Source organism: Arachis hypogaea, chromosome 11, assembly GCF_003086295.3.
Source record: "Arachis hypogaea cultivar Tifrunner chromosome 11, arahy.Tifrunner.gnm2.J5K5, whole genome shotgun sequence".
In the NCBI taxonomy this organism is placed as follows: domain Eukaryota; kingdom Viridiplantae; phylum Streptophyta; class Magnoliopsida; order Fabales; family Fabaceae; genus Arachis; species Arachis hypogaea.
The window spans coordinates 139,977,614-140,002,665 of record NC_092046.1 but is presented as its reverse complement, the minus strand read 5'-3'; the positions used below and the strand labels follow the sequence as shown (position 1 = coordinate 140,002,665).

The 25,052-nt window shown below is 39.0% G+C and overlaps 1 protein-coding gene and 1 non-coding gene across 2 annotated transcripts; both read left to right on the top strand.

The window, feature by feature from the left end:
• The first annotated feature begins 10,641 nt into the window (after positions 1 to 10,641).
• On the top strand, positions 10,642 to 13,139 carry LOC112723004 (probable UDP-glucosyl transferase 73B6). The gene has a single exon (XM_025774222.3). The coding sequence runs from the start codon at positions 11,327 to 11,329 to the stop codon at positions 12,788 to 12,790; it is 1,464 nt and encodes a 487-aa protein (XP_025630007.1). The 5' UTR covers positions 10,642 to 11,326; the 3' UTR covers positions 12,791 to 13,139.
• A 6,355-nt stretch (positions 13,140 to 19,494) lies between these two features.
• Positions 19,495 to 19,602, top strand: LOC112724262 (small nucleolar RNA R71). Its single transcript, XR_003163434.1, has one exon. It is a non-coding gene; the product is annotated as a small nucleolar RNA R71 (small nucleolar RNA).
• The last annotated feature ends 5,450 nt before the right edge of the window (positions 19,603 to 25,052 follow it).

The following is a 25,052-nucleotide window of genomic DNA, read 5'->3' as shown; positions in this document are numbered from 1 at the left end:
ACTTGCCTATGATGCAAGGAGATGCACGCCCCTACACTAGAAGGGTCAATTTTGATCAAAGGTTGGACCAAGTCCTCACGGACATATGTGTGGAAGGAGCTCAATGGAAGATTGACTCAAAAGGCAAACCGGTTCAACTTAGAAGACTGGACCTCAAGCCTGTGGCTAGAGGATGGTTGGAGTTCATCCAATGCTCCATCATCCCCACTAGCAACCGATCTGAAGTTACTGTGAATCGGGCCATCATGATTCATAGCATCATGATTGGTGAGGAAGTAGAAGTTCATGAAGTCATCTCCCTTGAACTCTACAAAATAGCCGAAAAGCCCTCCCCCTTGGCAAGGCTAGCTTTCCCTCATCTTATTTGCCATCTATGTTATTCAGCTGGAGCTTTCATAGAAGGAGACATTCCCATTGAGGAAGAGAAGCCCATCACTAAGAAAAGGATGGAGCAAACAAGAGAGCCCACTCATGGAGCTCAAGAAACACGTGAGGAAGCTCATCATCAAGAAATCCCTGAGATACCTCAAGCGATGCACTTTCCTCCACAGAATTTTTGGGAGCAAATCAACACCTCCCTAGGAGAATTAAGTTCCAACATGGGACAATTAAGGGTGGAACATCAAGAGCACTCCATCATCCTTCATGAAATTAGAGAAGATCAAAAAGCAATGAGGGAGGAGCAACAAAGACAAGGAAGAGACATAGAAGAGCTCAAGGACATCATTGGTTCCTCAAGAAGGAAACGCCACCATCACTAAGGTGGACTCATTCCTTGTCCTTAAATTTTCTGTTTTTCGTTTTCTTTATATTAAGTGCTTATCCATGTTTGTGTCTTATTACATGATCATTAGTATTTAGTAACTTTGTCTTAAAGTTATGAATGTCCTATGAATCCATCACCTCTCTTAAATGAAAAATGTTTTAATTCAAAAGAACAAGAAGTACATGAGTTTTGAATTTATCCTTGAACTTAGTTTAATTATATTGATGTGGTGACAATACTTTTTATTTTCTGAATGAATGCTTGAACAGTGTATATGTCTTTTGAAGTTGTTGTTCATGAATGTTAAATATGTTGGCTCTTGAAAGAATGATGACAAGGAGACATGTTATTTGATAATCTGAAAAATCATAAAAATGATTCTTGAAGCAAGAAAAAGCAGTGAATACAAAAGCTTGCAAAAAAAAAAATAGAAAGAAAAAAATGGCAAAAAAAAAAATTAGAAAGAAAGAGAAAAAGCAAGCAGAAAAAGCCAAAAGCTCTTAAAACCAAAAGGCAAGAGCAAAAAGCCAATAACCTTTAAAACCAAAAGGCAAGGGTAAATAAAAAAGGATCCCAAGGCTTTGAGCATCAGTGGATAGGAGGGCCTAAAGGAATAAAATCCTGGCCTAAGCGGTTAAACCAAGCTGTCCCTAACCATGTGCTTGTGGCGTGAAGGTGTCAAGTGAAAACTTGAGACTGAGCGGTTAAAGTCAAGGTCCAAAACAAAAAAAGAGTGTGCTTAAGAACCCTGGACACCTCTAATTGGGGACTTTAGCAAAGCTGAGTCACAATCTGAAAAGGTTCACCCAATTATGTGTCTGTGGCATTTATGTATCCGGTGGTAATACTGAAAAACAAAGTGCTTAGGGCCACGACCAAGACTCATAAAGTAGCTGTGTTCAAGAATCAACATACTGAACTAGGAGAATCAATAACACTATCTAAACTCTGAGTTCCTATAGATGCCAATCAGTATGAACCTCAATGGATAAAGTGAGATGCCAAAACTATTCAAGAGGCAAAAAGCTACAAGTCCTGCTCATCTGATTGGAGCTATGTTTCATTGATAGTTTGGAATTTATAGTATATTCTCTTCTTTTTTTCCTATTTGATTTTTAGTTGCTTGGGGACAAGCAACAATTTAAGTTTGGTGTTGTGATGAGCGGATAATTTATACGCTTTTTGGCATTGTTTTTAGTATGTTTTTAGTAGGATCTAGTTACTTTTAGGGATGTTTTTATTAGTTTTTATGTTAAATTCACATTTCTAGACTTTACTATGAGTTTGTGTGTTTTTCTGTGATTTCAGGTATTTTCTGGCTGAAATTGAGGGACTTGAGCAAAAATCAGATTCAGAGGTTGAAGAAGGACTGCTGATGCTGTTGGATTCTGACCTCCCTGCACTCAAAGTGGATTTTCTGGAGCTACAGAACTCAAAATGGCGAGCTTCCAATTGCGTTGGAAAGTAGACATCCAGGGATTTCCAGCAATATATAATAGTCCATACTTTGGCTGAGTTTAGACGACGCAAAAAAGGGTTGAACGCCAGTTCTACGCTGCAGTCTGGAGTTAAACGCCAGAAACACGTCACGAACCAGAGTTGAACGCCAAAAACACGTTACAACTTGGCGTTCAACTCCAGAAGAAGCCTCTGTATGTGTAAACTTCAAGCTCAGCCCAAGCACACACCAGGTGCGCCCCGGAAGTGGATTTATGCATCAATTACTTACTTCTATAAACCCTAGTAGCTAGTTTAGTATAAATAGAACTTTTTACTAGTCTTTTAGACATCTTATGATTTTTTAGTTCATCTTTGGATCATATTGATCACGTTTGGGGGCTGGCCATTCAGCCATGCCTGAACCTTTCACTTATGTATTTTCAACGGTAGAGTTTCTACACTCCATAGATTAAGGTGTGGAGCTCTGCTGTTCCTCATGAATTAATGCAAAGTACTACTGTTTCTTTATTCAATTCAACTTATTCCGCTTCTAAGATACTCATTCGTACTCCAACATGAATGTGATGAACGTGACAATCATCATCATTCCCCCACGAACGCGTGCCTGACAACCACTTCTGTTCCACCTTAGATTGAATGAATATCTCTTGGATCTCTTAATCAGAATCTTCGTGGTATAAGCTAGATTGATGGCGGCATTCATGAGAGTCCAGAAAGTCTAAACCTTGTTTGTGGTATTCTGAGTAGGATTCAGGGATTGAATGACTGTGACGGACTTCAAACTCGCGAGTGCTGGGCGTAGTGACAGACGCAAAAGGAGGGTGAATCCTATTCCAGTATGATCGAGAACCTTAGATGATTAGCCGTGCTGTGACAGAGCATTTGGACTTTTTTCACAAGAGGATGGGATGTAGCCATTGACAACGGTGATGCCCTTACATAAAGTTTACCATGGAAAGGAGTAAGATTGATTGGATGAAGACAGCAGGAAAGCAGAGATAAGAGGAACGAAAGCATCTCTATACGCTTATCTGAAATTCTCACCAATGATTTACATAAGTATTTCTATTTTTATTTTCTATTTATTTGTTATTTATTTTCGAAAACTCCATAACTATTTGATATCCGCCTGACTGAGATTTACAAGGTGACCATAGCTTGCTTCATACCAACAATCTCCGTGGGACCGACCCTTACTCACGTAAGGTTTTATTACTTGGACGACCCAGTGCACTTGCTGGTTAGTTGTGCGAAGTTGTGAAGTTATGTTTGGACCATGGTATTGTGCACCAGTTATTGGCGCCATTTCCAGGGAGAGAATGAACAACAAATTTTACAACCTCTGAGTAACAATTTCGCATACCAATTACTAAAATAACTTAGAAGGGCCCGACATAATGAGGTCGGCCCAAAACATAAAGTTTTAAAAGTAATCCCTGAAAGAGACCTGAACCAGGTCCAAGAAAGAGGATTACTAAAATAACTTAGAAGGGCTCGACATAATGAGGTCAGCCCAAAACATAAAGTTATAAAAGTAATCCCTGAAAGAGACCTGAACAAGGTCCAAGAAAGAGGATTACTAAAATAACTTAGAAGTGCCCGACATGATGAAGTCGGCCCAAAACATAAAGTTATAAAAGTAATCCCTGAAAGAGACCTGAACAAGGTCCAAGAAAGAGGATTACTAAAATAACTTAGAAGATCCCGACATGACGAAATCGGCCTCCCAAAAACCTTGACCTGAACAAGGTCCAAACAAAACGAATTACTAGAAATAACTTCAGGCCAAAGTGAGGAAACCAACATACAAGATGGATCCAAAGAGGTCAGACAACAAAGTTCCAACACTCCCAAAAAACCTAAAAAGGTACCAAGACAGATGCAGACAGATATGTTACGAAAAACATAAGTTATAATAAACTCAAGAGGCTACCAAAATCAGCCCCAAGAGCTTGGAAACTAATTTGTTTTTCAAAATGAAGTTGCTAAACAAGCAACTCAGGAAGTAGCAAAAAGTCAGAACCACCATTTACAAAACATAAAGTTCAAACGCCCACAAGCCGGGCTATCCACACAAATATCTAGAAAAAATCATTGAGAATCCGAAGGCTTCTCGGCAGCATCAACACGGGTGGAAGGAGGACGAGTCTGATGAGGCACCGCATCCACGGTCCCATCATCCTGGTTCAAGATTTGACAATCAGGCTCTGACTCGGGATGACCAGCCTCAGAGGAAGGAGCTGAAGAAGTAGGCACAACGGAAGCTTTAGAGGCAGGCACTGAAGGAGGGTCAACATCATCATCATCAGGGACAATCTTACCGTCCTTTACGACGTTATCCAAGCTGAAGAGAGTAAGGTCGAGCTCAGGTGCAAGAACCCAGACCTGCTCCTTCAGGTTCTCATAAGCAGAAGTTACACTACCTACAAGGTGACCCTGGAGCTCGGCGTAATCAACTCGGGCAGACTCTAAATCATCCCTGAGACGCATCATCTCCCTATAAGTTGTGACATAAATTTCCTTGTGCTTCAACGCCGTGTCTTCAGCCAACTTCGCAGAAGCCGCCAAGGCAATTGAACTGGCCTTTTCACCCTCCAACTCTTTCTCCAACTTAGTCACCCTCACCTCAAGTTCCTCCTTTAAACCCTTCATTTGGTCGAACTCCAACTTAGCCTCCTCCATAAAAGCCTTAGTAGCATGAATGGGAAGATCTTGAGCAGTCCGATATAAAGCCGCCCCCATATGTGCCATTTTTACGCTGCTTCGAGTAATAAAGTCCAAATGGAGAAGGAGAGAAACATCGTTAGTAGGAATGGTGCCATAAGGACTAATTTGCTAGTCCACAAACTCAACAGCATCAAAATCAGGGGCATCAAGGTTAAAGGGTTCAGCGGTTTTTTGCTTTTTCGGTGGAGGAGCGCCAGAGGTAACGACAGAAGCCTATGGAGGATCAACCAAATGAACCCAAGGAGTAGGAATTATCCTCCTCAGTCCAAAAGAGCTCGGTACAGGTGGCTTAGACTGAACCTGAGAAGACCCCTCCCCAGCCATCTTGGCCGAGATGTTCTGAACTGCAGTAGCTTTCCTCGCCTTCTTAAAGGCCTTTATAGATTCTTTATTTTTAATCATCTCTGCAAATAAACATTATAGCAAAAGACCAAGTTATGAATCAAAGAAGAGAAAAGAAATAAACTCGACAAAATAAAGCAAAAATACAAAAGAGAAATCGACCACTACCCAGCTCAGCTCGGAGAAGAGAGGGATTTCCTAGGAATTTCTTTGTATCAAGATAGGGAGGCTGCCCCCAATTTTCTTCCAACACAGTCACAAATGCTTGCTCAGCCTCATCTAACATCTCCCACGTATATTTAGACACCATTACATTCTTTTGCCATTCTAAAGGAAAGACAGGCTCGTCATTTTCATCCAGAAAAAAAGGGCCGAGCTCGCTCAACATCTCGGACCCTGAAAAAGTAATTCTTAAAGTCACAAAAAGATTCATCAAACATGGAAAAAACCTTCTTCCCCTGGGTAGCTCGGAAAGAAACCCAGGCGGCCTTCTTCTTAACCACCCCAGGCTTTGTCAAAACAAAGAGATAAAAGAAGAGGGATTGCGAAGCAAGGATACCAAGTTCGTGACACAGCAATTGAAAGATTTTTATAAAACCCCAGGAGTTGGGGTGAAGCTGAGATGGAGCTACGTTACAAGACCACAATAGGTTGGTCTCTAAGGGGGTAAAAGGAAGAGTAATATTCATTTGACTAAAAAAGAAGTCGTATGCATAGAAAAAGGGACGTTCTCCAACAACTCGGGTAGAAAAACAAACCCTTTCTTCAGAGTTAGGGGATACAAGCTCATAATTCTTTTCATCACTACCATTACTACAAATCCTATGAAATTGCGTAAGCTGCTGACAAAACTCGGAGTCGACCAAAGAAACACACAGAAGAACCTTAGAATCCACCCAATCGGCCATGCCCTCAGGGACTTGGGAAGATGTCTCAACAATATTTTTGCGAGAAGACATGAGGTCAACTAGTCCTACAGCAAGAAAGAAGAAAATAGATTACCAACCAAAAACACCTCGGGCAAAAGTCAAAATCAACTCATAAGCAGAGCATGATTCAAGCATACAAACAAGTAAAAGGAAAACCCCAAGACAAGGTCCAGGGGCATCCTTTGGAGGCAGTGACAAAGTAAGGACTCAGAAAAAATCTACGAGACTAACATTCCAACAAAACTCTCAGCAAAGAAAAGCCCTTTTTCAATAAAAAAGTAAACAACAAATACCAAACAGGAGGACATCAAAGACGCAACCTTTTTCAAAAGAATCAAATGAAGTTATTATTCCGGAAAGCTACAAAATCAAAAGGCAGCAAAACATGCAAAGCCCTAAAAAACCTCAATCATCAGGAGAAATGCCAGAAACACGTATCACAGCAACAATCGGACATAACGACGTGAAAAGGTTCAAACTTTCCAGCATGCATTCAAACAAAAAATCAAAGCTTTACCAAAGAACCGAAGGCAAAGCGACGAAAGAAGTAAAGAAGCAGAAAGTAAAACCAACCTGGAAAGAGGAGAAAGCTTCAAAGAAGTTGAAGATGGAAGATAGAATCCGGAATCGCCTTTAAAAGAGAGCACCAACAATCGCCAAGCAACGTCGCTGGAAGAAATGCGAAAATACAAAAACAGAAAGTGAGAAAGAAAAGGGGAAGTTACAAGTAAAATAGAGAAGAGAAACCGTTTTCTGTGTGTAAAGTTCAAAATAAAAGAGCCAAGGAAAACGGGGCATTAAAAATCAATTAATGAGGGTATTAAACCCTCGCACATTCCCAAGACCAGAGCGTTAATGCAAAAGCGCGTGCTTAAGAAAACGTTCCGCATTCAAAAAAGATTCTACAGAGAGGAAGTCGACAGATGCTCGAGTTCGGCTTCACTAGAGAAGGATCGAAGTCCCAAAACTAAGACTCGACCTTAAAAAAAAGACCGAGCTCGAGCAGGGGCACTGTTCATACCCTGGGTCGAACTGTCCGATCCGGAATGTTTAGCGACAAAGCGACCGACCTCTTCAGGTCAGACCATCCGACCTCTTCTCAAAGAGGTCGGCCAAATTGCTAGGAAAGCCCAATAAAGGGCCCAAATAGAGGAACGCGACCCAAATCATAAGGCAGCCCAAGCTTATAAGAGATAAGGGCGGTTCCCTTGAAGATAAGATGACCTCGCTCAAAGATAAGATAAAGATAACTAACTTATCTTATCTAAAAAAGGTCACTTCTCACCATTATAAATACACTGGAGCACCCAGGTATAGCTCATACTCTGATTCTACAAAAAACCTGCTTAATACCCATGCTAACTTAAGCATCGGAGTCCCTTGCAGGTACCACCACTCTCTGGTGACAAAGGATCAGCAGCGTTGCCAGCCCTACAAGTCGGATGCGGCAGCTCCGGCCACCACCTACACGCTGGACACGTCATCTCCGATCAGCACAAAAGATCTCGTCCGAGATCGACCTACAATTTCAGGTAACCCTCGGAACAGTTAGAATATGAAAAATCTTAAGAATTTAAAAATCTATTAAAATTGTACTGTGCTGAGTTGATAGGAGGTTTTGGATTTTGGGCCGGTTTTAGACCTTGGGCCGGCTATAGAGCTAAGGGCTCCACGGCGTTTTGAGTCGTTAGACTCGAAAATTGAATCCGTAATAGTAGTATTTCGGTAAACTCAAGGTTCTGAAAATCAGACCGATTATTAAACCGTTCTAGTTACTAATTTACTGATTTATTAGTTTAATCGGTTCAACATGGTTCAATTGAAAAAATTGTTATAATAAAATAATAAATAACTTATAAATAAATATCTTAAAATATAATTTTAGTCTAATATAAATTTCAAGATGTCTTCTAAATTTAAAACACTACAAATGTCATCAAGCAAAGGCTTATGAATTTATTTAAGTACAAACTCAAAATTTAAACACAAAAAGTCAAAAACAAAATAACAATCAATTTTCACTGAATTTAGACCTAATCTAAAAACTAACTTCTTTACTTACTCAGCCGACACTTATAGCACGGACACCTAGATACCTCTTGAGACCTAAACGGTTTCATATTAAAGACATACGCAACAAACGCGTTAACCTCCTCAAATAATTCAGGTTTTAAACCCCTCGGTCCACTGTTGTCCCCATCATACATCCACAAACGATGACTTAGAACCATCTTGCAACAAACACCCTAAAATTCATCCAACAACACAATTTATTAAAATTTTTAGAAAATTCAACAGGGTGTCCCCTTATTAAAATCTCTAACTAAATTTGATTATCATTTTCTCATAAACCAAACATGTTTTAAACAATTTAAACGAAATTTCGGCTGAACTTTTCCTTAATTCAGAAATATTCACCAAATAAATTTAACAGTTTTCACAGAGAAAAGAGATGCAGACATAACTTAGAACAAATACGATTCAATAGCACATCAAATCTTAACCATTTTAGTGCACAACCCCTTATAATTCCAAAATTTTCTAACAAACAAGGGTTTCGAGAAGGCGCCTTTACGCGGCCTTCTCCCACTTCCGTCCTAAAATGCAATCTTAGAAAAAATAAGTCTAGCACAAAACTTAAACAATTGATTATATTTAGAGATAGAAAACCTATGTAAAACACGAATGCATAGAATACGGAAGAAACGAACTCCAATTGATTTCAGAGAAATAGTACCGTCCTAATAAAAAAGAAAACTTATTAAATTCATAAGGTGAAACTAATTCAACAAACTAACCAAAGTCTTCCAACAGCTCAAGCACTCTTAATCTCACCCTACTTAACCTACCTTAACTTAATTTAATTTATATTTACATTAAATTAACATAAGAGATCCTAATTGCAAACTTCATTACACTAATTTAATCAATAATTTGATAATAAAATACCTAACAAAATACTGAACTCACAAAAAATCTGAAAAAAATAATAAAACTAAACCAAATCTTAATCACAAACTTCATTACACTAATTTAATCAATAATAATTTGATAAAATACCAAACAAAATTCTAGGCTTACAAAAAAATCTGAAAATAATAAAAAAAACTATACTAAATCCTAATTACAAATTTCATTATACTAATTTAATCAATAATTTCATAAGAACTTAATAAAATTCTAAACTCACAAAAACATCTTAAAAAAAATATAAAAACTATGCCAAAATTATTTTTGATGGTGGTTACAGGATGGTGGAGGCGTGGTGGTGACAGGAAGCGGCAGTGTCCACAAACGCGAATAGCAGTGATATTCCCAATGGCTTCAGCAGTGACCGACAGCTTCAGTGGCGACAACGGAGGCTCTAGCTGGTGGTGGCGACGCTGACAGCTTCAGGACTGAAGAGAGAAGACGAGAGGAGCAAGAGAGAAGAAAGATAGTGAGTTCGTAGAATTGAGGGGAAAGGGTCCACGTTTGAAGTTTATCCCAATTTCACCGTCAGATTTACTGGCAGAAATTTTCAACAGTAAATTGCCTAGACACAGCGTTTCACTAAACCGATATACCGATGGAAGATTTGCGGGTAAAGTTGGCACTAATGAAATAAGATTTCGCGCCAATGATTACTGTCAGATTTAGTATCGGAACATAAAATCCGACAGTAACTAAAAGAGCAGAAACAGCAAACCTCATATGACAAATATGGTTAGCAAGGAACAGATGGGTATTCGAAGGTAGAACCACCCCTTCTACAACTATGGTAGAAATGGCAAGGAGAAGTGTGCCAAAGAGAAGAAGAGAACCCTGAGTTATTATCTTACCTTTCTATTTTTTTATGTTAAATCATTTTATTAAAGATGGAACTTCGTATCCTCTTTTTATGTTACTTGCCTGTAGTCCAAATTGGACCAATTTTCAGTAATAAAATTGCATAATTTAAAAAAAAAAATACAAAAAATGCTGCTAAATCCAACGATAATAATTGCCGCTAAATCTGACGGTATTCAGTGTGTTTCTTATAGTGACAAATTTTTCTTCTATGTTCTGTCTTAATTTTATTATGATTTTATAAGACAAAAATAAAATATCTCCTACATAATTATTTTAGCAGAGATTGTAACATCTAAAATTCAATCTATTTTTGTAACCAAGTTAAAATCTGTTATAGGTTTAAACCTCATTCTTTAGCCCATTAATAACTTTCAAATGTATTTTTTTTAATCAACTTAAATTTGTAGGAGAAATGATATTATAATATAGTATAAGAACTTTTATAATCTAAAAATTCAAAATTTAATTCTTATTAATTCCAAAAAAAATTAATATAAGACAAAAAATAAAAAAATACCTATATAAAATTTATATATATATAAAAAAAACTCTTACGTAAAATAATATATTAAAAATATAATTATTTATTTGTCGATTTCTGTCATAATGCCTCCACCACTTGAATTTATGGAATTATTTAATTATTACCTTGTTAATTGTAGTTTAATACTTGAAATTTCATCCACAATTATTAGAAAAACATAAATTTTAAAATTCGTGACAACTAAAAAGTTATTGTTTAAAAAAATCTATATAATTGCATATAAGTTATTAAATTAAGTTTTTTAATTAAAAAGTTAATACATTATAATTTAAATGACATAATTTTTTCATACTTACTTATATAAAAAATTGTGTGAGTTTAAATTTCTCTATCTTTTAATAAAAAAATTATTAAAATATTTTCAAATAAAATTAAGATTCAATTTTCAAACTAACTAATATCTCACTAAATATTACTAATTTATGGTTTCAGAATTCAAAATAAAAGTAAATCCGATCTCTAAAAAGAATACAATTAAGGGCTAAACTATACGGGCAGTAATCATCACTCTTAATTTATCTAATGAGAAGTGTTAGGAATCAACAGATTTTGTGAGTTATAGTCATCAATAATATATTTAAGGTGCACCTATATTTAATGATATAAAATTTCATCTAATAGTAATCACTCATTTCTAAGTACTAGCGTAGACTTTCCCTTATCCAATATAATGGGGTTTATTTGCATTTTCTACATGGTGGGTATTGCTGGCTTCAACTGTCCACCATGGAAAGTCATTCTCCTTATCTTGATGAACAGAGGCAGCAGCCACTAAGAATCTACTTCATCCCATTCCTCGCAGCCGGTCACATGCTCCCTCTCAGCGACATAGCAAGAGTCTTCGCCGCACGTGGCCACCGCGTGACCATCATCACTACCCCCTCCAACGCCCAAGTCATCCGCACCTCCACTCCCCACCACCCCAACTTCCTTCTCCATACTGTCCCCTTCCCCTCCCAAGAAGTAGGACTCCCCGACGGCATCGAGAACCTCTCAGACACCTTCGACGACGACACCTTCATGAAGGTGTTCAACGGTATGGACACTCTCCGTGAGCCCATTGAACACTTTCTGGGCCACCACCCACCCGATTGTATCGTCGCTGACTTCATGTTCCCGTGGGTGGAAGACTTGGCCAACAAGCTCCGCGTCCCAAGGTTGGTCTTCAATGGCTTCTCCCTCTTCGCCATCTGCGCCGTCGAGTCCTTCAGGGCACACCCGGTCCCTCCCGATGCTTCGCCTCCCTTTCTCATCCATGACTTCCCTCACTCTGTCACCTTGAAAGCAACCCCACCAACGCTTTTAAGGGAGGTCCTAGAGTCGACGTTTGAGGCAGAGCTCAGAAGCCACGGCATCATCCTCAACAATTTCGTGGAGCTCGACGGAGAAGAGTACGTCCAGTACTACGAGAGAACAACGGGGCATAAGGTCTGGCATCTTGGCCCTGCGTGTCTTCTTCACAGAACCGCTGAAGAAAAAGCGGAGAGAGGACAGAAGAGCGTGTTGAGCGTTCAGAAGTGCATGAGCTGGCTCGACTCTAAGAATCCAAACTCTGTGGTCTACATATGCTTTGGGAGTCTATGCTGCTTCCCGGATTGCCAGCTGTACGAGATAGCATGCGCGGTGGAAGCATCGGGTTGTGAATTCATATGGGTGGTACGGGAGAAGGAGGGGAAAGAGGAGGAGGAAGAAATGAAAGAAAAGTGGCTGCCAAAGGGGTTTGAGGAGAGGAATTCAAAGAGGGGAATTATCATAAGAGGGTGGGCCCCACAGGTTTTAATATTGAGGCACTCCGCCGTGGGTGGGTTTTTGTCTCACTGCGGGTGGAACTCTACTGTGGAAGCCATCAGTGCTGGGGTTCCGATGATAACGTGGCCAATGCACTCGGAACAGTTCTATAATGAAAAACTGATAACTGAGGTGCGCGGGGTTGGAGTGGAGGTTGGTGTAGATGAATGGAGGTCAACTGGCTATGGCCAAAGAGAGAAGGTTGTGGGAAGAGGTTGCATAGAGGTGGCTATAAGGAGGTTGATGGATGGTGGCAATGAAGCCCAAGAAATCAGACTGCGCGCTCAAGAGCTTGGGAAGAAGGCTAGAGCTGCTGTTCAAGAAGGTGGCTCATCCCTTAACAATTTCACTGCCTTGATTGATGAGCTTCAACGTTTGAGAGATTGCAAGCATGTGGATTGATCATTGGTGCACGAAATTGTGATGTCCAGGCTCAAACTATTCCTGGCACGTGAGCAACTTGGTACGCGTAATCGTGATTACACATTCATAATTTGTCACAACTTCGATACAACTAACCAGCAAGTGCACTGGGTCGTCCAAGTAATACCTTACGTGAGTAAGGGTCGAATTCCACGGAGATTGTTGGTATGAAGCAAGCTATGGTCACCTTGTAAATCTCAGTCAGACAGATATAAAGTGATAATGGTGTTTTCGAATATTATATAATAAAATAGGGATAGAGATACTTATGTAAATCATTGGTAGGAATTTCAGATAAGCGAATGGAGATGCTTTTCGTTCCTCTGAACCTCTGCTTTCCTGCTATCTTCATCCAATCAGTCTTACTCCTTTCCATGGCTGGCTTTATGTGATACATCACCACTGTCAATGGCTACTTTCGGTCATCTCTCGGAAAAATGATCCAATGCCCTGTCACGGCACGGCTAATCGTCTGGAGGCATCACCCTTGTCAATGGCTTCATCTTATCCTCTCAGTGAATAATATGCTCACGCACCCTGTCACGGCACGGCTATTCATCTGTCGGTTCTCGATCATGCCGGAATAGGATTTACTATCCTTTTGCGTCTGTCACTAACGCCCTGCAATCGCGAGTTCGGAGCTCGTCACAGTCATTCAATCATTGAATCCTACTCGGAATACCACAAACAAGGTTTAGACTTTCCGGATTCTCTTGAATGCCGCCATCATTCTAGCTTACGCCACGAAGATTCTGGTTAGGAGATCTAAGAGATATTCATTCTAGCTTATTTCATGTAGAACAGAAGTGTTTGTCAGGCACGCGTTCATAAGGGAGAAGGATGATGAGCGTCACACATAATCATCACCTTCATCACGTTCTTGGGTGCGAATGGATATCTTAGAAGCGAAATAAGAAGAATTGAATAGAAAACAGTAGTACTTTGCATTAATCTTTGAGGAACAGCAGAGCTCCACACCTTAATCTATGGAGTGTAGAAACTCTACCGTATGAAAATACATAAGTGAAGGTCCAGGCATGGCCGAGATGGCCAGCCCCCTAAAACGTGATCAATAGTCTCCTAAGATGAACAATGGGTTAAAACTGAGACCAAAGATGCCTAATACAATAGTAAGAGGTCCTATTTATAATAAACTAGCCACTAGGGTTTACATGAGTAAGTATTTGATGTATAAATCCACTTCCGGGGCCCACTTGGTGTGTGTTTGGGCTGAGCTTAAGTGTTGCACGTGCAGAGGCTATTTGTAGAGTTGAACGCCAGTTTTTGTGCCAGTTTGGGCGTTCAACTCTGGTTTTGGATCCTTTTCTGGCGCTGGACGCCAGATTTGGGCAGAAGGCTGGCGTTGAACGCTAGTTTACGTCGTCTATTCTTGGCCAAAGTATAGACTATTATATATTGCTGGAAAGCCCTGGATGTCTACTTTCCAACGCAATTGGAAGCGCGCCATTTCGAGTTCTGTAGCTCCAGAAAATCCACTTTGAGTGCAGGGAGGTCAGAATCCAACAGCATCAGCAGTCCTTTTTCAACCTCTGAATCTGATTTCTGCTCAAGTCCCTCAATTTCAGCCAGAAAATACCTGAAATCACAGAAAAACACACAAACTCATAGTAAAGTCCAGAAATGTGAATTTAACATAAAAACTAATGAAAACATCCCTAAAAGTAACTAGATCCTACTAAAAACATACTAAAAACAATTTCAAAAAGCGTATAAATTATCCGCTCATCACAACACCAAACTTAAATTGTTGCTTGTCCCCAAGCAACTGAAAATCAAATAGGATAAAAAGAAGAGAATATACTACAAATTCCAAACTATCAATGAAACAGAGCTTCAATCATATGAGCGGGACTTATAGCTTTTTGCCTCTTGAATAGTTTTGGCATCTCACTTTATCCATTGAGGTTCAGAATGATTGGCATCTATAGGAACTTCAGATTTCGAATAGTGTTATTGACTCTCCTAGTTCAGTATGATGATTCTTGAACACAGCTTCTTTATGAGTCTTGGCCGTGGCCCTAAGCACTTTGTTTTCCAGTATTACCACCGGATACATAAATGCCACAGACACATAATTGGGTGAACCTTTTCAGATTGTGACTCAGCTTTGCTAAAGTCCCCAATTAGAGGTGTCCAGGGTTCTTAAGCACACTCTTTTTTTTTTTTGCTTTGGACCTTGACTTTAACCGCTCAGTCTCAAGTTTTCACTTGACACCTACACGCCACAAGCACATGGTTAGGGACAGCTTGGTTTAGCCGCTTAGACCAGGATTTTATTCCTTTAGGCCCTCCTATCCACTGATGCTCAAAGCCTTGGGATCCTTTTTATTTGCCCTTGCCTTTTGGTTTTAAGGGTTATTGGCTTTTTCTGCTTGCTTTTTCTTTTTCTTTCTATTTTTTTTTCGCCTATTTTTTTCTTCTTTTTCTTTTTTTTTTTTCTGCAAGCTTTGTTCTTTGCTGCTTTTTCTTGCTTCAAGAATCATTTTTATGATTTTTCAGATTATCAAATAACATGTCTCCTAGTCATCATTCTTTCAAGAGCCAACATATTTAACATTCTTAAACAACAACTTCAAAAGACATATGCACTGTTCAAGCATTCATTCAGAAAACAAGAAGCATTGTCACCACATCAATATAATTAAGCTAAGTTCAAGGATAAATTCGAAACTCATGTACTTCTTGTTCTTTTGAATTAAAACATTTTTCATTTAAGAGAGGTGATGGATTCATAGGACATTCATAACTTTAAGACAAAGTTACTAACTACTAATGATCATGTAATGAAGACACAAACACAGATAAGTACATAACATAGAAAACGAAAAACAGAAGAAATAAGAACAAGGAATAAATCCACCTTAGTGATGGTGGCGTTTCCTTCTTGAGGAACCAATGATGTCCTTGAGCTCTTCTATGTCTCTTCCTTGTCTTTGTTGCTCCTCCCTCATTGCTTTTTGATCTTCTCTTATTTCATGAAGCATGATGGAGTGCTCTTGATGTTCCACCCTTAGATGTCCCATATTGGAACTCAATTCTTCTAGGGAGGTGTTGATTTTCTCCCAATATTTTTGTGGAGGAAGGTGCATTTGAGGCATCTCCGGGATCTCATGGTGATGAGCTTCCTGCGCCTCTTGAGCTCCATGAATGGGCTCTCTTGCTTGCTCTATCTTTTTCTTAGTGATGGGCTTCTCTTCCTTAATAGGAATGTCTCCTTCTATGAAAGCTCCAGATGAGTAACATAGATGGCAAATGAGGTGAGGGAAGGCTAACCTTGCCATAGTGGAGGACTTGTCAGCCACCTTGTAGAGTTCTTGAGGTATAATCTCATGAACTTCCACCTCTTCTCCAGTCATGATGCTATGGATCATGATGGCCCGGTCTATAGTAACTTCAGACCGGTTGCTAGTGGGAATGATTGAGCATTGAATGAACTCCAACCATCCTCTAGCCACAGGCTTGAGGTCCAATCTTCTTAGTTGAACCGGCTTGCCTTTGGAGTCAATCTTCCATTGAGCTCCTTCTACACATATGTCCATAAGGACTTGGTCCAACCTTTGATCAAAGTTGACTCTCCTTGTGTAGGGGCGTGCGTTCTCTTCCATGTATGGCAAGTTGAACGCCAACCTCACATTTTCCGGACTAAAATCTAGGTATTTCCCCCGAACCATTGTAACATAGTTCTTTGGATCCGGGTTCTTACTTTGATCTTGGTTCTTGGTGATCCATGCATTAGCATAGAATTCTTGAACCATTAGGATGCCGACTTGTTGGATGGGATTTGTTAGAACTTCCCAACCTCTTCTTTGAATTTCATGTCGGATCTCCGGATACTCATTTTTGAGTTTAAAAGGGACCTCAGGGATCACCTTCTTCTTGGCCACAACATCATAGAAGTGGTCTTGATGGGCTTTGGAGATGAATCTTTCCATCTCCCATGACTCGGATGTGGAAGCTTTTGTCTTCCCTTTCCCTCTTCTAGAGGATTCTCCGGTCTTGGGTGCCATCAATGGTAATGGAAAAACAAAAAAGCTATGCTTTTACCACACCAAACTTAGAATATTGCTCGCCCTCGAGCAATAAACAAAAGAATAGATGAAGAAGAAGAAGAAATGGAGGAGAGGGAGAGGGAGATGTGGTTCCGGCCAAGAGGAGTGTAGAGGGGTGTGTTGTGTGAATTTGATGAAGAATGGAGGTCTTTATATAGGGAAGGGAGGGGGGGGGGTTAAGGTTCGGCCATATGGGTGGATTTGGGTGGGAAATTGGTTTTGAATTTTGAAGGTAGGTGGAGTTTATGAGGTAGGTTTATGGGGAAGAGTGGATGGATGTGAGTGGTGAAGAGGTGATGGGGAAGAGAGTTTGAGGTGATTGGTGAAGGATTTTTTTGGGGAAGAGTGTTTATGGGGTTGTGTGAAAGAGAGTGATGAGAAGAAGTGAGTGGAGGTAGGTGGGGATCCTGTGGGGTCCACAGATCCTGAGTTGATCCTGTGGGGTCCACAGATCCTAAGATGATCCTGTGGGGTCCACAGATCCTGAGGTGTCAAGGCATTTACATCCCTGCACCCATTAGGCATGTAAAAATGCCTTTGTGCCCAACTCTGGGCGTTCAGCGCCAGGTTGGTGGCCATTTTGGGCGTTCAACGCCCATTTGTGTGCCATTTCTGGCGTTGAACGCCAGAACCATGCCTGCTCTGGCGTTCAGCGCCCAGAAGCTGCCCATTTTGGGCGTTCAGCGCTAGAACCATGCTCTGTTCTGGCGCTGAACGCCAGACAGATGCTCCTCCAAGGTGTGATTTTTCTTCTGCTGTTTTTGATTCCGTTTTCAATTTTTATATTTATTTTGTGACTCCACATGATCATGAACCTAAGAAAACATGAAAAACAATAAAAATAGAGTTAGATAAATAAACATTGGGTTGCCTCCCAACAAGCGCTTCTTTAATGTCAATAGCTTGACAGTGGGCTCTCATGGAGCCTCACAGATGTGTAGAGCTTTGTTGAAACTCTCCAACACCAAACTTAAAGTTTGGATATGGGAGTTCAACACCAAACTTAGAGTTTGGTTGTGGCCTCCCAACACCAAACTTAGAGTTTGACTGTGGGGGCTCTGGTTGACTCTGCTTGGAGAGAAGCTTTTTTTGCTTCCTCTCCATGGTTGCAGAGGGAGATCCTTGAGTTGTAAACACAAGGGAGTCCTCATTCCATTGAAGGACTATTTCACCTCTGTCAACATCAATCACAGCTCTTGCTGTGGCCAGGAAAGGTCTTCCTAGGATGATGGATTCATCCTCTTCCTTTCCAGTATCCAGGACTATGAAATCAGCAGGTATGTAAAGGCCCTCAACCTTTACTAATACATCTTCTACTTGTCCATAAGCCTGTTTTCTTGGGCTGTCTGCCATCTCTAGTGAGATTTTAGCAGCTTGCACCCCATAGATTCCCAGTTTCTCTATTACAGAGAGGGGCATGAGGTTTATTCCTGAACCAAGGTCACACAGAGCCTTAAAGATCATGGTGCCTATGGTACAGGGTATTATGAACTTTCCAGGATCCTGTCTCTTCTGAGGTAATGTCAGTTGATCTAGATCACTTAGTTCATTGATGAACAAGGGAGGTTTAACTTCCCAAGTATCAATGCCAAATAATTTGGCATTCAGCTTCATGATTGCACCAAGAAACTTGGCAGTTTGCTCTTCAGTAACATCCTCATTCTCTTCAGAAGAGGAATACTCATCAGAGCTCATGAAGGGTATAAGGAGGTTCAATGGAATCTCTATGGTCTCTAGATGAGCCTCAGAGTCCTTTGGTTCCTCAGAGGGAAGCTCCTTATTGACCACTGGACGTCCCAGGAGGTCTTCCTCCTTGGGATTCACGTCCTCTCCTTCCCTTACAGGTTCGGCCATGGCGCTTATGTCAATGGCCTTGCACTCTCCTTTTGGATTCTCTTCTGTATTGCTTGGGAGAGTACTAGGAGGGATTTCAGTGATCCTTTTACTCAGCTGGCCCACTTGTGCTTCCAGATTTCTAATGGAAGACCTTGTTTCATTCATGAAACTTACAGTGGCTTTAGATAGATCAGAGACTAGATTTGCTAAATTAGAAGCATTTTGTTCAGAGTTCTCTGTCTGTTGCTGAGTTGATGATGGAAAAGCTTTGCTATTGCTAAACCTGTTTCTTCCACCATTATTAAAGCCTTGTTGGGGCTTTTGATCCTTCCATGAGAAATTTGGATGATTTCCCCATGATGAGTTATAGGTGTTTCCATAAGGTTCACCTAAATAATTTACCTCTGCTATTGCAGGGTTCTCAGGATCATAGGCTTCTTCTTCAGAAGATGCCTCTTGAGTACTGTTGGATGCAGCTTGCATTCCATGCAGACTCTGAGAAATCATATTGACTTGTTGAGTCAATATTTTGTTCTGAGCCAATATGGCATTCAGAGTATCAACTTCAAGAACTCCCTTCTTCATAGGCGTCCCATTATTCACAGGATTCCTTTCAGAAGTGTACATGAACTGGTTATTAGCAACCATGTCAATGAGTTCTTGAGCTTCTGCAGGCGTTTTCTTTAGGTGAATGGATCCACCTGCAGAAGTATCCAATGACATCTTAGATAACTCAGACAGACCATCATAGAATATATCCAGGATGGTCCATTCTGAAAGCATGTCAGAAGGACACTTTTTGGTCAACTGTTTGTATCTTTCCCAAGCTTCATAGAGGGATTCACCTTCTTTCTGTCTGAAGGTTTGAACTTCAGCTCTAAGCTTGCTCAGCTTTTGAGGAGGAAAGTACTTGGCTAAGAAAGCCGTGACCAGCTTATCCCAAGAGTTCAGGCTGTCTTTGGGTTGAGAATCCAACCATAATCTAGCTCTGTCTCTTACAGCAAAAGGGAAAAGCATGAGCCTGTAGACTTCAGGATCTACTCCATTAGTCTTAACAGTATCACATGTCTGCAAGAATTCAGTTAAGAACTGAAAAGGATCTTCAGATGGAAGTCCATGAAACTTGCAGTTCTGCTGCATCAGAGAAACTAATTGAGGTTTCAGCTCAAAGTTGTTTGCTCCAATGGCAGGAATGGAGATGCTTTTTCCATGTAAATTGGAATTAGGTGCAGTAAAGTCACCAAGCATTCTCCTTGCATTGTTGTTGGGTTCGGCTGCCATCTCCTTTACTTGTTCGAAATTTTCAATCAAGTTGTCTCTGGATTGTTGTAATTTAGCTTCTCTTAATTTTCTCTTCAGAGTCCTTTCAGGTTCTGGATCAGCTTCAACAAGAATGCCTTTTTCTATGTCCCTGCTCATAAGAAAGAGGAGAGAAAAAGAAAAGAAGAGGAATCCTCTATGTCACAGTAAAGAGGTTCCTTATTGTTAGTAGAAGAAAAGAAGAAGAAATTCGAACACAGATAGAGGAGGGGGGTTCGAATTTGGTGTTGTGATGAGGAAGAGATGTTAGGATATGAATGAATTAAATAGAATAAGATGGGGGAGGGATAATTTTCGAAAATTGTTTTGAAAAAGAGTTAGTGATTTTCGAAAATGGTTTTTGAAAAATGTTAGTAATTTTCGAAAATTTTTGAAATAAAAAATAAAAATAATTAATTAATTAAAAAGAAATTTTGAAAAAGAGGGAAGATATTTTCGAAAATTAGAGAGAGAGAGGGTTAGTTAGGTAGTTTTGAAAAAGTTAAGAAACAAACAAAAAGTTAGTTAGTTAGTTGAAACAAATTTTGAAAAGATAAGAAGTTAGGAAGTTAGAAAAGATATTTTGAAAAGATATTTTTGAAAAAGATAAGATAAGAAGATATTTTTGAAAAGATATGATTGAAATTAATTTTGAAAAAGATTTGATTTTTAAAATCTCAATTAATGACTTGATTCATAAGAAATCACAAGATATGATTCTAGAACTTAAAGTTTGAATCTTTCTTAACAAGCAAGTAACAAACTTCAAATTTTTGAATCAAAACATTAATTGATTATGTTATTTTCGAAAATTTGATATAAAAATAAGAAAAAGATTTTTGAAAAATATTTTTAGAATTTTCGAAAATAACTAAGAAATTTGAAAAAGATTTGATTTTTGAAAAAGATTTTGAAAAAGATAAGATGTTCAAATTGAAAATTTGATTTGACTCATAAGAAACAACTTGATTTTAAAAATTTTTGAAAAAGTCAACTCAAATTTTCGAATTTGATGAGAGAAAAAGGGAAAGATATTTTTTTTGATTTTTGAATTTTTATGATGCAAGGGAAAAACAAGAAAAATGATGCAATGCATGAAATTTTTAGATCAAACAATGAATGCATGCAAGAATGCTATGAATGTCAAGATGAACACCAAGAACACTATGAATGTCATGATGAACATCAAGAACATATTTTTGAAAAATTTTTAATGCTAAGAAAACATGCAAGACACCAAACTTAGAATTCTTTAATGCTTAGACACTAAGAATTCAAGAATGCATATGATAAACATGAAAAGACACAAAACAAAAAATCATCAAGATCAAACAAGAAGACTTACCCAAGAACAACTTGAAGATCATGAAGAACACTATGAATGCATGAATTTTCGAAAAAAAATGCAAGATGCACGACACCAAATTTATAACATGACTCAAGACTCAAACAAGAAACAGAAAAATATTTTTGATTTTTATGATTTTCTAATTTTTTTTGGTATTTTTCGAAAATTATATGAAAAAGAAAAAATAAGGATTTCCAAAATTTTTAACATGAATTCCAGGAATCTTGCATTCTTAGTCTAAAGCTTCAGTCCAGGAATTAGACATGGCTCACTAGCCAGCCAAGCTTTCAAAGAAAGCTCCAGTCCAAAACACTAGACATGGCCAATGGCCAGCCAAGCTTTAGCATTTAACACCAGAGTATATTGATCTTGATAACAAATTGTTGCTCATCATTTATCAAGTATGTAACTTACCTCTGATGGTTTGGAAGCCTCAGTCCAAAAGAATTTAGACATGGCTTTACAGCCAGCCAGGCTTCACATGCTTCCTGAAACACTAGAATTCATTCTTAAAAATCTTGAATAAAATTTTTGAAAACATTTTTATTTTTTTCGAAAACAGATGAGAGATTTTTGAAAGATTTTTGAAAAATTTTTGAAAACAAAATAAAAAGAAAATTACCTAATCTGAGCAACAAGATGAACCGTCAGTTGTCCAAACTCAAACAATCCCCGGCAACGGCGCCAAAAACTTGGTGCGCGAAATTGTGATGTCCAGGCTCAAACTATTCCTGGCACGTGAGCAACTTGGTACGCGTAATCGTGATTACACATTCATAATTTGTCACAACTTCGATACAACTAACCAGCAAGTGCACTGGGTCGTCCAAGTAATACCTTACGTGAGTAAGGGTCGAATCCCACGGAGATTGTTGGTATGAAGCAAGCTATGGTCACCTTGTAAATCTCAGTCAGGCAGATATAAAGTGATAATGGTGTTTTCGAATATTATATAATAAAATAGGGATAGAGATACTTATGTAAATCATTGGTAGGAATTTCAGATAAGCGAATGGAGATGCTTTTCGTTCCTCTGAACCTCTGCTTTCCTGCTATCTTCATCCAATCAGTCTTACTCCTTTCCATGGCTGGCTTTATGTGATACATCACCACTGTCAATGGCTACTTTCGGTCATCTCTCGGAAAAATGATCCAATGCCCTGTCACGGCACGGCTAATCGTCTGGAGGCATCACCCTTGTCAATGGCTTCATCTTATCCTCTCAGTGAATAATATGCTCACGCACCCTGTCACGGCACGGCTATTCATCTGTCGGTTCTCGATCATGCCGGAATAGGATTTACTATCCTTTTGCGTCTGTCACTAACGCCCTGCAATCGCGAGTTCGGAGCTCGTCACAGTCATTCAATCATTGAATCCTACTCGGAATACCACAAACAAGGTTTAGACTTTCCGGATTCTCTTGAATGCCGCCATCATTCTAGCTTACGCCACGAAGATTCTGGTTAGGAGATCTAAGAGATATTCATTCTAGCTTATTTCATGTAGAACAGAAGTGTTTGTCAGGCACGCGTTCATAAGGGAGAAGGATGATGAGCGTCACACATAATCATCACCTTCATCACGTTCTTGGGTGCGAATGGATATCTTAGAAGCGAAATAAGAAGAATTGAATAGAAAACAGTAGTACTTTGCATTAATCTTTGAGGAACAGCAGAGCTCCACACCTTAATCTATGGAGTGTAGAAACTCTACCGTATGAAAATACATAAGTGAAGGTCCAGGCATGGCCGAGATGGCCAGCCCCCTAAAACGTGATCAATAGTCTCCTAAGATGAACAATGGGTTAAAACTGAGACCAAAGATGCCTAATACAATAGTAAGAGGTCCTATTTATAATAAACTAGCCACTAGGGTTTACATGAGTAAGTATTTGATGTATAAATCCACTTCCGGGGCCCACTTGGTGTGTGTTTGGGCTGAGCTTAAGTGTTGCACGTGCAGAGGCTATTTGTAGAGTTGAACGCCAGTTTTTGTGCCAGTTTGGGCGTTCAACTCTGGTTTTGGATCCTTTTCTGGCGCTGGACGCCAGATTTGGGCAGAAGGCTGGCGTTGAACGCCAGTTTACGTCGTCTATTCTTGGCAAAAGTATGGACTATTATATATTGCTGGAAAGCCCTGGATGTCTACTTTCCAACGCAATTGGAAGCGCGCCATTTCTAGTTCTGTAGCTCCAGAAAATCCACTTTGAGTGCAGGGAGGTCAGAATCCAACAGCATCAGCAGTCCTTTTTCAACCTCTGAATCTGATTTTTGCTCAAGTCCCTCAATTTCAGCCAGAAAATACCTGAAATCACAGAAAAACACACAAACTCATAGTAAAGTCCAGAAATGTGAATTTAACATAAAAACTAATGAAAACATCCCTAAAAGTAACTAGATCCTACTAAAAACATACTAAAAACAATGTCAAAAAGCGTATAAATTATCCGCTCATCAATCATCAAAATGCTACTTGCACATAAAAGAAATTATATGGATACTAAGATAAGTTATTAAACTCAACCAATATAAAATATATGTTAAAATATAATAACACATTAAAAATAAATTCAACTACACATATATTTATATATAAATACATTAATAACTAATTATAATGATTAATTTTGATATATGAATAATATTCTTGTAAAAGAAATTAGTCTACAAATTCATTACTATCTATTTATTAATATGAACTTTCGTATTTTAATATTTAGTTTTATATCCATACCTCATTTAGTTGCTTATTTTTAATGTAAAATATATTGTATTGATTAATCATACGTTAATTTTATAGTACATATTAGTTTATGTCTAATTTTTATCGAAATTATCTTAATATTTATGTTCCTGCCTAATATGAGATTTCGAGATATAGCTCGTTTCAGAAGGCAGCTCTTTATTTGGGCTCCTGCTATGAGTTGAGCTATAATCTCTTCGTCTGTCTATTCGACGTTGGAACCGAAACTAAAAACCTGTAAAAAGGATTCCGACGCTCAAGTCAATATTAAATCTTAAAAAACTAAACTTATCAAGTGGGGATCTCTCTTGTTCTTTGATGATCCGGTTACTTATGTTTATTCTCTATTTATTGTTGTGATATAACCGATCTTAGTGTTTGCAAATCGAGAATCATGGTCCCTTCCGTTGAGGTCCGAAATTTTCTTTATAAATAAAAAACCTGTTCCGAAGTGTAACATTGTAGTACGAGATAATAGGGACAGACCAGAGCCCCCAAACTTGATTTGCTATAGATACCGTGAAAGCAAGTTAAGCTTTCTTTAGGAACATCAATGTTATACTTCGGCTTATGTCCTGCTAGCCCCCAAAGCTTAAGTTGGGAGATGGCATCTTTTTCGAGTTTGGGTTTAGAAAAAGTTTTTAATGCTTTTAGAACGTGTGTCTCAGAAATCACAATTCGTATAATAATTACTGTCGGTTGGTTTTTCAAGAAGGCATTTTGTACGTTGATTTTTGAGTTGTAACTGAAACGTTTGTTTGATCAAACGGTGTAATCGCTTCTCCGTTTTCCATCGTGCGATAGTGGAACTATTTGGTTCGGTTATTACCTTTTTTACTTTTATTTTTTTTTTGGAAAAAACACCACCTCCCTGTTCCTTCTAATTTATCCAAGAAAATGACATCTAAAGATTTGTAACTTCTTCCTTCTCTTTTCACTTCGT